General features: G+C 34.5%; 1 protein-coding gene across 1 annotated transcript; it reads right to left on the bottom strand.

Annotated features, from left to right (window-relative positions):
* Positions 1 to 1,133: 1,133 nt before the first annotated feature.
* Positions 1,134 to 2,186, bottom strand: LOC104595117 (mavicyanin). Its single transcript, XM_010255706.3, has 2 exons — positions 1,843 to 2,186; positions 1,134 to 1,700 (listed from the first exon to the last, which is right to left on the bottom strand). The coding sequence occupies exons 1-2, from the start codon at positions 2,030 to 2,032 to the stop codon at positions 1,300 to 1,302; spliced, it is 591 nt and encodes a 196-aa protein (XP_010254008.1). The 5' UTR covers positions 2,033 to 2,186; the 3' UTR covers positions 1,134 to 1,299.
* Between the last annotated feature and the right edge of the window lie 9,051 nt (positions 2,187 to 11,237).

The raw sequence follows: 11,237 nt of genomic DNA, 5'->3' as shown, positions 1-11,237 counted from the left end.
TATAATCTTAACCCATTGCGCTGGACTGAAAACCCATTTAGAATTTGGAGAACCTGGCGAACAAGATTCAAATAGTAGATCCTATACGGTTGGGACATGGTCACTTGCCACTGGCTTGAATGATGATTGAGGAACGTGGCCACTGGCCAGATCATAATTTAGTAGATAGAGTCTGTATCAGCAGGTCTTCACCATTATGAAGAAATCAGATAACCACTAGGTATACCATGAGTGTGGTAGTCAGTCATGTGGAATGATGATGATGATTGAGGATTGCAAATGGGTCCAAACATGGCCACTGGTGACTGGCCAGATCATGATTTAGTAGAACAGTCCGTGTAGGGTTGTTAATGGATCGAATCGGATACTGGTCCAATCCAATCCGGTCCGATCAGTCCTAATCCAATACCATAAATATTTTTGATTGGACTGGTCCAATTTAATGTCTTTTTTGACCGTACGTTCAATTTGTTCAAATTGGTTTCAATTCAGATTGTGTACGATCCAGACCTGGTCCATAACACCCCTACTCTTGTCTTGTTTCAATATATTCTATATTGGCTCAACCCAACCCAGTCCGATATAAATCCGTTACAAATGGATCAGGTCCAAGCCGATCCAATAAGTATTTTTTTGACCATTATTGAGTCTGGAGTCTGGACTGGTCCAATTTAATCAACCCATTCAAATTGATTTTGATGGGAGAGGTCCAACCCAAACCCAGTCTAGGAGGGTTTGGTCATGGGGAACCTGGTTTCTTATAGTTTAGTTGGTGGGTCTTTTCTTCAACAAATTGACGTACCCAACCATAGGTACGCAATTGTCCAAGCTCAAGAATTGGTGTTTATTGCCAATTCTTTCAAATTAAGGAATTGAAATGTAGTAATTGGGTTTCCCTTTTTTTTCCTACATTTTCCCTTTTCACCTGAGGAGATCTGTTGCTTCAAATTAATGATCACCCCATGCAAAACAAACATGATTCACTATTGTTTCTACACAAAAGTTGACGTGGCAAGTTTGTAAATGCAGGAAACCAGGATAATGATGTAATAGTAATATCTAGAATCAAGAAGGGCCTATTATCACAGACAGAATCCCACTATATTCTCAATGAATTAATAACTCTAGCTACTCTTGAGTCTTGACTCGAAGTAGTAATTTAACCAAGCATATATATAACAAACCAATATCAATACATGCATACGTTCGATCAACATATATTATATATAAAAAATAAAATTAAAAAAAAAACCATGGAACTAATCAGAATATAGAATATTGTTGAATGTGATTATCTAATTAATTAAGATGAGGAGGGTATGGTGCAATAACCCAAGCCAAGGACGAGATACTGGCGGTGAGGGCCACAACTATGGGAATGGATGTAAGAGCGACAGAGAATCCTGATGATGAGCTTGCAAGTGGTGATGGTGACGGTGAGTCAGCCGCATGAGATTGGGGTGGAAGGGCGGCAGACGGTGGGGATGGCGGAGATGGGCGGAGAGCCAGCACGTTGACGACCACTCTCTGTCCATCCTTGCAGTGATCCGGCGCCCCACTGATGAAGTAGAATGGCCCAGTTCTGTCGAGCTTGATCACCGTCTTCCCATTGTTGTAGGCAACGATTGGCTTGCTAGTATTGCAGTGATAGTACCCCCATTTGTTCACTACGAGAACTGAATCCTCCTCGTACTCAAAATCTGTAAAACAAATTCAAAATACTGTATCAAATACATAGAGAGAGAGAGAGAGAGAGATGAAAGAAACTCCGCCATTAATTGCTGCCTGTGTTAACTTTAAATTTGCAAACAATTAATAAAAGCAAAACAATGACCAACTTACAGAGAGAATCTCCAACGCGGAATCTGTTGTTTGCGGCCCACTGGCTATAAACTTGAGTGTCGTTGATGGGTAGTCGCCAGCCCAGAGTTTCACCAACTTTAAATTCAGTGGCTGTGACAATAACAACAAAATTTATCAGAGTGGCTGCGGCAATGGATAAAGCGCAGAAAAGACGCAAGAGAGAAGCCATGGAAGGTGTTGCTCTCGTCGTTTCTCCTCAGAAGGTCGGAGCAGTACTGGTTCCGATCGAGAAATAAAGCTCAATGTTGATGAATGGATCGAGGGGGCTCTAACCTTCTGAGAAAGACTACTCTTCTTCAAAGAAGTGTACCAAGGATAAACCAGAAGCCGTTTTTAAAGTTTAAACGTGCTAGTCGTGGCAGTTATGGGTAGTTATTGGTTGGAATTTCAAACTAGAACGTGGACTTAATTCTTGTATCGTTTGGAATTTCAAACCCCATACGATTAGATAGAGTAACAAATTTGAAATTTCACAGAAAAGGTTTCTCTTTTAACGGCCAGATTAGTTAGAGTTGAAGCCTGAAGGGAAGGGGACCATTATTGATTATTATACGAGGGAAACTATTTCTATCGTCTGATGAGAATCTGCTTGCTTCGAAGATTCTAATCAAGTAAAAATTTTTTGTGAGTGGGTGGTGCTACTCCAAGAGAACAATGCGCTGCGGTTGTATTTTAGAAACTAGAGAGCACCAAAGTCGGTTTTTAATTTTTTTTATGAGTTTTTTTTATATTATATACTAGGACCCGTGCAATACGGTATTTGTTAAGTTAAAGTTAAACAATAGAAACATATAAGATTATACAATTATTTTATATAATAATTAATAATCATTTATATTTTATATACTATTTTTAATAATTTTTTTACGATACAAAAATAACAATAATTAATTTTAGATAGGGTTGTTTAACAAACTTACGATACAAAAATAACAATAATTATTTTATGTTTATTTTTTAAATAAAATAAAAAATTAAAACATAATCGTTGAGATGGGGATGGGATAACTTTGTCCCCCCGTTAGTGGGGATGGGGACAAAGATGTGGATGGGGATTTTTCGTGGGGACGGGGATGGGGAGAGGCTTCTCATCCCCGCCCCACCTCGTTGCCATTCCTAATCAAACTAATGAAACTGTCCAACCCGATTTCTAGTATTTCCAATTGACTTTGGTTTAACAATTTTCCAACCCAACTGGGTTTGATCAATTTCACTTTGGCCATTTATAAACTGACTAAAATTGAACTACCCAACCATAGATATATATTAATATTTTATATTTTAAATATATTTTTTTTAATACGAGAAAGTGGAAAATTCTAATATTTCTTAGGCTAAAATATTTTTATCATAAATTTAATTTTTTAATAATGTCATTATAATTTTTTTAAAATTTAAACTTAATTTTTTAAGTTTAAACCTTTTGAACCAACCAATCAAACTAAAAATTGACCAAACTGATATAACCTGAGTGACAACTCTCCAACCTGACTAAGTCAATTTGGTTGGCCCAACAACCTACAACTGAATTGAACCAACCCGCCCGTGAATAATAGTTTAATTTCCAATAACTATTAAAAATTTATAGAAAAAATACACAATAAATTAAATTAAAAAAGCTAAATCACAGTAGTTTAAAATCCAATAATTATTGAAAATTTTCTTTTAAATAACAAAACAAAATAGATTTGTACATAATTATTGAAAATATATTTATCACAAAAAAACAATAAATAATTACTAAAATACAATAAATATTAATTTTAGTATATATAAATATATAATAAATATAGATTAAGTTTTTAAAATTATTATTAATGAACAATAATTTTTTGAAAGTTATTTTCTTGAATTATTAATTGGTATAAATGAAATTAGTTATTTAAAATATTATTCATTTATTGAAATAATATCATTATTTAAATTTTAAAATATTAATTACTTATTGAATTTAATAATCCATAAAATTATAGTACTATTAATACATAATTTTGTTATTTTAAATATTTCATTATTTAAAATATTTAGTTATTTAACTAAATATTGAAAATCTTAATCTATTTATTGTAATTAAATGTTATTCAATAACTATTTAAAATATATTATTAACTGATTTAAAATATTAATTTTAATATTTTGTTATTTAAGATATTTAGTTATTGAAATATTTAAATATTATTTCATTTTTAATGTTAGATTTTTATTATTTGTACATAATTTTGTAATGAATTTTGCAAAAATATATAATTAATAATAATATGAATATTATTAAATCGATTATAATTATTTTTTGTCTTTTTAATAAATATTTTAAGTTTATTATATAATTTTGTTAGAATATTTAAATAATTTTTAATTCAAACTTTCTTTAGATAGATATAGATAAAAAGTGGGGAGAAGATAAATAAGAATTAGAGATGATTTAGGAGAGAAACTATCTACTAAATTAGAGATAACTTAGGAGAAAGTTGGGGATAGTGGGGGGTTGTTTAGGAGAAATTTTAGGATATTAGATTATTTAGGTTATTGAAATGTGTGGAAGAGAGAGATTTTAGGAAGATTTTTTTAGGGAATGTAGAATTTCTAATTGGTAGTTTCAAAAATGACATTGATTAAAAAATTCAAAACTTCAAAAAAGGAAGAAAATTTCTAGACTTCCTTGTTTTAATATATATATTTCAGTTGTAGGTGACAAACAACTTGGGAACATTACTTCCATGAGATCACAATGGGGTGGTGGTGCGTAGGTCTCATAGCTTCTGAGTTATCCTGAGGTTGAAAGTTGGAGCCTCTCTCACCCCATTTGCATTTTTGCAAGTACCAAATTGTCTGGTTGTAACCGATAAGGTCTCTTAGTGGATTTGTGGAACATTGGGATCATGGGCCGAGCCTGGCTGTGCTTTACATATGGACTGCTAATAGAAAATTGAATTATAAAGATTAATATGAGTTACATATTGTATGTGTTTGGAACCGTAGATTTGTTTGCAAAACCGAGAAAAGTAATAATGAACTCGTTTATTGACACTTAGGTACCACTAGGCGCCATTAGGCATCATATTAGCAAAACAATGAATAAATGCCTATCTGTTGGGGGAAGCGCTAAAATGAAGCTTTCCCCAACAGTAGGCGTGCACATAAATCAAGGCTATCTTTTGCAAGTCTTTATGCATACGGATCCACATAATGAGGAAAATGCTGAAGTGACACCTATGTGACAATGTTTATTCAATAAACTCCCATGGTTCCAAACACCGCCATTATTAAGAATGGATACTTTTCTTATAAATAGCCATGTGTCTAAGATCAACTTGAAGTGGATATTTTTTTTTTTTTTGTAGGTGGCCATTTGTCTAAATTAACACTTTTTTGAGAACTTTTTTTAGAGTGGAAAGACACATGTTTAAGGAAGTAAGTTTTCATTTGAAAGTGGAAAGTACCCAATTATTAGATATTGATTTTTGAAAGAATATAATGCCATGTGTCTAAAGACTAAGCTCTCTTGATATGAGGGCTTTCTTTTAAAATAGATGATTTTCCCTGCATTATGAAGTTTGTTTTCTAACATTTGTATTAAATGTTTAGTAATTGTTATTAGTTTTTATTCAAAATGTCTTCCTTTTGTTAATTTTTTAAAATTTAAATTATTTTAAGCTAAATTAATTAATTAATTAATTTTATAAGTTTGCAATCTATTTTAGAAATATTAAACAATTTTTTGTTACTTAATCATTTAAGTTAATTATTTACTCTACTTTCTAATCATATTATTAATCTCTTTGGGTGTATTTTTGTCAAGAACTTGTCTCTTGTTTGACCAAAAAACAAATAATAGGGTTGGAAGATGTTGTCGATAAAATAAGGACACTGAAAACTACTTATAAAATAGTTATAGGAAGAAATTTGTCAACACAGATTTTTGATTTCCACTACAGAGCTATAAACATTCAAAATGTCAACAACCCACATTCTAGGCACCAATGCTTGCCCGTAAATTGACATCAATTCCGAACTGGCACCTACCCCAATAATACTTTAGACCTATAAATTCTGACCCTAAACTGAACCATCATTCTCCCAAAATGTCTTTATGTTGATTTGCCAAATGGCATCTCGCTGTAGGGGGCTGGACTTAGGTCAGGCATAGCACCTAGGGGTTGCCCTTACATACACATTGGTCTAAAATATATAAGCCCGACCCCAGCCCTACATGCTCCCTTGACGGTCTAGGTTTCTAACCTTATAGTTTTAAGTCTTAATTAATTCTTAAATGTCCAGCCATATTTGCATGTGACCACCGTTTGATTGATCTGCGGTTGAAGAAGTTGGCCATTGGATACTGGGATACCCTGTTTCAGCTTCATGGTATATCAGTTTCACCCATGCATTTATCTTCAATGATGATCAAACCGTGTGGAAAATCTTGATTAATTATCCACAATTAATTAATGATCCAACTAACAGAGAACTTTTCTCATCAAGCCCATAATAATTCCATTTATCATATCATATTAATTATATGTATAATAATTTATTGAATCATTGCATGATCCAGCATCATCCCCTACCTTAAAAAGGAAGTCAAGAACAAAAAACCATGAAAAAATAAGCATATGAATGGCTTGAGAGAAAATAAGAGAGAAGTTGATGGAAAATTTTTAATGAAAAAACAAAACACAACCTAAAAGAAAATTAATGTATATTCGTTTTAAGAATAATCGATAGGTTTAGAATTAGAGGGAAAGGGAAACAAATAATAATCCTTAACCTTCAATGGACTCCTGGGGTATTTCTTCATTAGCACGATCTTGGAGATCAGAAGCAAGCTGGGACGCGATTGCCACTTTGCCAAATAATACATGATGTTGGAGTTCGAATTTGCTCCTCACATAGTGTGCCTCACACTGACTTCACAGTACATTTCAGCCTGCATTGGAAACATCCTCCTATGAATAAATATTTTCAAGTATGGAGATGTTCCAGATGCATGACTAAACATATTGTGAGGTAGGTGTGAGGTGTGCTCTTTGAGGAGCAGATCCGAACTCATGACATGGAAATTTGCATATTGCATCATCTTCATTTCAAGTTGCCCCTCTCTTCTACAAAACTGATGGCCAAAGCAATTCTGATTCCAATCAGTTTTAAAAACATTGTGGGGGATGGGCTACCCACGTACCCCCCATTGCAAATGCTAAATAATGAGATATAAAGTACAACTTCGTGCCTAATTCCAGGTTTGACCACTGTTGTCTGGGTTAGCCGTTCAAGCGTCTGGTCTGAAACTTTGAATGGATCAGTCCCAAGCCCCCTTAGGTTTGACCTAGTTTGGTAAGCCTGGAAACACTTGTAAAATGCTACCAAACTTAATTTTGAAATAAAAGCTTAAATAAAAAAAATCAAAGTCTTGATATCTTCTCACCAAAAAAAGTCAAGTTTGGCATTTTGGCATAACAATTGAAAAAATATTTTCAATTTGTCTTTTGAAAGTTCAAAAGCAAAAGCAAATGCTCCCTTCATTTTTTTCTTTTTCCCCAAAATATGAGTCATTTTGTTGGTTACCACCAAATCCAACATTTACCTTGCAAGTTGCAAAAACTTTTGATCAAGGAAACCTTTCATGAGCTATATGCCTAAACTCATTGTTTTAAAAATTGGATTGGAAGGTCAAACCATTTAACTCAGGAATCGGTTGTGTACCCAAGTTCATTTTTACATTGGACCTTTTTTTTTTTGAAAAAAAAAAACGTTGAATTGGTCAGAGAACTATTGACTCGAACAATCAAACCGCTAAATTGTTCAACTCGGATAGCGGTTTGTGGTTTAATAAAAAGTTATTTAATTATTTTTAAGATTATTAACAGAGAAGAAAAAAGAGATTGAGAAATGAGAGAGGGACTAAGACACGACCTCAGGTCTGAGGTCACTAAGATCTAAGAGAGGAACTAGGGAGAGATTAGAGAGAAAGAGAGATGTGAGATCTAAGATCAGAGAAAGAGAAAAACGAGATCTCAATGGTTTGAATCACCTCCCAAATTTGCCTAAATACAAAACCCATGGGAAAAAAACTAAAGAAACCTTTCAGATTTGAAGAAATTTGGTTGTTACATAAAAAATGTGGGGACATGATTAAGGAAAGCTGGGGGAAAAGCTCAGATTAGATTTGGATCTCCAGGAAGTGCTCAATTCTGACAAGAGACCTTAGGGAGTGGATCAAAGAGGAATTTAGGAAGGTACATGATCAAATTGAGAGCCTTAAACTTCAACTGGGAGGACCAAGTTAGTAATGTCTTAGTAGAGCACTTTCAAGAAATTTTTTCTTCCTCAAATCCTTCAAACATAGATTCAGTCATGGACTTCTTGGAAGGGAAATTATCTAAGGAAGATAATGAAGAATTCCAAAAAGATGTCACAAAAGAGGAAATAAAGGAAGCCTTGTTCCAGATGGCCTCGAAAAAAGCTCTAGGTCTAGATGGCTTTCCTAACTTTTTCTTTCAAAAGTTTTGGGAGATAGTAAGGGAAGGGGTTACAAGAGAAGTTAAAAAGTTTTTCTCAAATGGAATCCATAGCAGAGGCCTCAACTCCACCTTTATAACCTTGATCCCGAAAGTGAAGAACCCTAAGAGGGCTACCCAGTTTAGGCCTATTAGCTTGTGTAGTATAGTTTACAAAATTATTTTAAAAATCATGGAAAATAGGCTCAAACCTCTACTCAACAAAGTCATCTCTCCTTAAATCAAAGTGCCTTCATTCCTGAAAGATCCATTACTGGCAATATCATCATAGCCCATGACGTTATGCATTACATGAACAAAACTAAGGCAAAAAATGGATTCGTGGCTGTAAAAATGGACATGAACAAAGCCTAGACAAGGTAAAATGGGGGACTTCCTTCAAAGAACCTTGCAAAAGTTGGGGTTTGGAGACAAATGGGTCAATTGGGTTATGTTATGTGTTAAATCTATATCTTACCAAATCTTGGTAAATGGTACTCCCTGAAAAGAAGTTTGACCTCAAAGGGGTCGGGACACAGGTGAACTTTGAAAAGTTTGAAATCTTTGGAAATCTATGTTAGTGAAGGAAATAAGATGCTAGAGGCTTTGGAAATCTATGGAAATGCATCGGCACAACAAGTGAACTTTGAAAAGTTTGAAATCTTTTTTAGTAAGAAAATGCACCCTATACGTCAAAAGATTTTGGCTAACTCTCTTAGATTCAAAAAGGTATATAGCCCCTCCTTATATTTGGGAACCTACCCTAATATAGGGAGGAAAAAAATCCATTTGTTCAATTACCTCGCTAAGAGAATTGAAAATAAGGCCAAGAGTTGGAGGGGGACCTTATTGTCTCAAGCAGGAAAGGATGTTCTCATAAAAGCAGTTCTCACTGCTATGCCAAACCATTGCATGTCTTGTTTCTTGATACCCAACAAACTCTATGAGGAGATTGTAAAGTGTGAAAGAAAGTTGTGGTGGGGGGACTATGATGGAAGAAAGAAAATAAGATGGGTACCTTGGACCCAAATTTGTAAGTCAAAGCTTAGTGGGGGGATGGGATTCAAGGATCCCCACCTCTTCAATGTTGCCTTATTGGAAAAATGAACTTAGAAGCTAAGTGTGGATACAAGCAATTTATGGGATCGCCTTCTAAAAGCAAAATATTTCCCTAGATGCCATTTTCTTGAAGCATTATGAAGGGAAGAAAATTGCTATAAAAAGGAATTATGTGGAAAGTCAATATAGGGGAAAGGGTTGATGTTTGGAAGGACCCTTCGATTCTAAGCCTCGAAGGTTTTAAGCCAATGGGTCCTAGGCCAATACAAAGTAACCTACGAGTGAGGGAGTTTATAAACCAAGAAGAAAGATGGTGGGATGTAGAGAAGATTGGGAGGTTTTTTACTCCAACAGAAGAGGAAAAAATTATGAGTATTGATCTAGTAACAAACATGTGGGTGTATGAACTGATATAGGTTCATGATCCAAAAGGGAGATTCGTAGTAAGGTTAGCCTACTGTGTAGCTAGTCAAAGTTTGGGTTCTGATGATCTAGAAAGGGATGAATATGTAAGGGATGAATATGTAAGGGATAAAGATTTGTGGAACTCTTTTGTGAAAAATCCCTATGGAACCTAAAATCCTGAATTTTCTTTGGAAATGCTGCTATAATGGCATCCCAATTAGGAAGAACTTAGCCAATAGGAAAATTCTTGACTCAACAATTTGCCTGAGATATAATCAAGAGGAAAAATCCATTGTCCATGTACTGCTCTTGTGTGACAAAGCTAGATGTATCTGGCTTGGAGTAGGTTGTGGAGTCAAACATTCAAAAGATTCTATCCCCTCAAACTTTGGGAGTTGGTTCTCCCAAATCATAAAGGACATTGTTAATTTAAACAATAGCCTAATGGTTCAAATAGCTATAACTCTGTGGGAGATTTAGAAGGACATGAATACTTTTATTTTTGAAAATGAGAATACTAACCATGTTGTTGTGATTTCCTTAATTTACAGAACCATAGTGGAGACATTTCTGATCAAAAATTAGGAAGCTCTTTGCTTCCTAGAAAAAAAGTCTAGGAAAAGTTGTTTTTGGTTGCCACCAAACTCAGGTTTCATCAAATTCAGATAGTGGCTTTAGTTCAAATGGAGTAACTTCTTTTGGTTTTGTGATCAAAGACGAGCAAGGTTGTTGTTTCAGGTTCCTGTACTGCTAATTCAGCATTGATTGCCAAAACAAAGGCCATGCTCCAAGCGGTATCTTTTGCTGTGAACCAAGGATGGATAAGGTTATCTTTGAAGTAAACTCGAGACAGCTTATTAGTTCTTTGTTGAGGAGGATGCCACTCCCCACCAAGATGTTTTGTTCCTTTGCAAAGACATTAAAGCCCTTAGCGCTAGGAAATCCCTTTTTTTTTCTGTTGGACTGCCCGTGAAGCTAATGTGTTGGCTCATGCAGTAGCCAAGATGGGTCTAGTTTACAATTTTTGTTGGAAAGATGCTTGCCCAAGATGGATGGCAGGTCCTATGTTAAAAGACATTGTTGCTTTTTATGCTACTCCTAGTAGTTCTAGGTTGTTGAACTGTGGGTGATGTGTTTTTGTGTTTCTTTTTCTCTGCTTTTTTTTTCTTTTGTTGTCTCTTCTTTGTATTATTGTCTCTATTGTTTTGTTTGTTTTTCTGTTTAATGAAGTCCTCTTTTGTCCAAAAAAAAACTCTGATTTGAAATCAAAGAAAGAGGATGCCATCGCCATTGCCATTGCCATCACCATCATCATTAGAAGTGAACATCACCTTCTTTTTCTTCTTCTTCTTCCTTTCTTTTTTCCTTCCCTCCTTCCTTTCCTCTTTTTCCTTTCTTTCTTATTTTCTCAGCCAA

This window comes from Nelumbo nucifera, chromosome 2 (assembly GCF_055504915.1).
Source record: "Nelumbo nucifera cultivar China Antique chromosome 2, China Antique-T2T, whole genome shotgun sequence".
NCBI classification, from domain to species: Eukaryota; Viridiplantae; Streptophyta; class Magnoliopsida; order Proteales; family Nelumbonaceae; genus Nelumbo; species Nelumbo nucifera.
This window is presented reverse-complemented; position numbering and strand designations above follow the sequence as displayed.

Coding starts and splice junctions, on each gene's coding strand:
- LOC104595117 (XM_010255706.3), bottom strand. CDS start 2,032: ATGGCTTCTCTCTTGCGTCTTTTCTGCGCTTTATCCATTGCCGCAGCC. Junction 1,701..1,842: donor CCGCGTTGGAGATTCTCTCT/GTAAGTTGGTCA, acceptor TTTGTTTTACAG/ATTTTGAGTACGAGGAGGAT.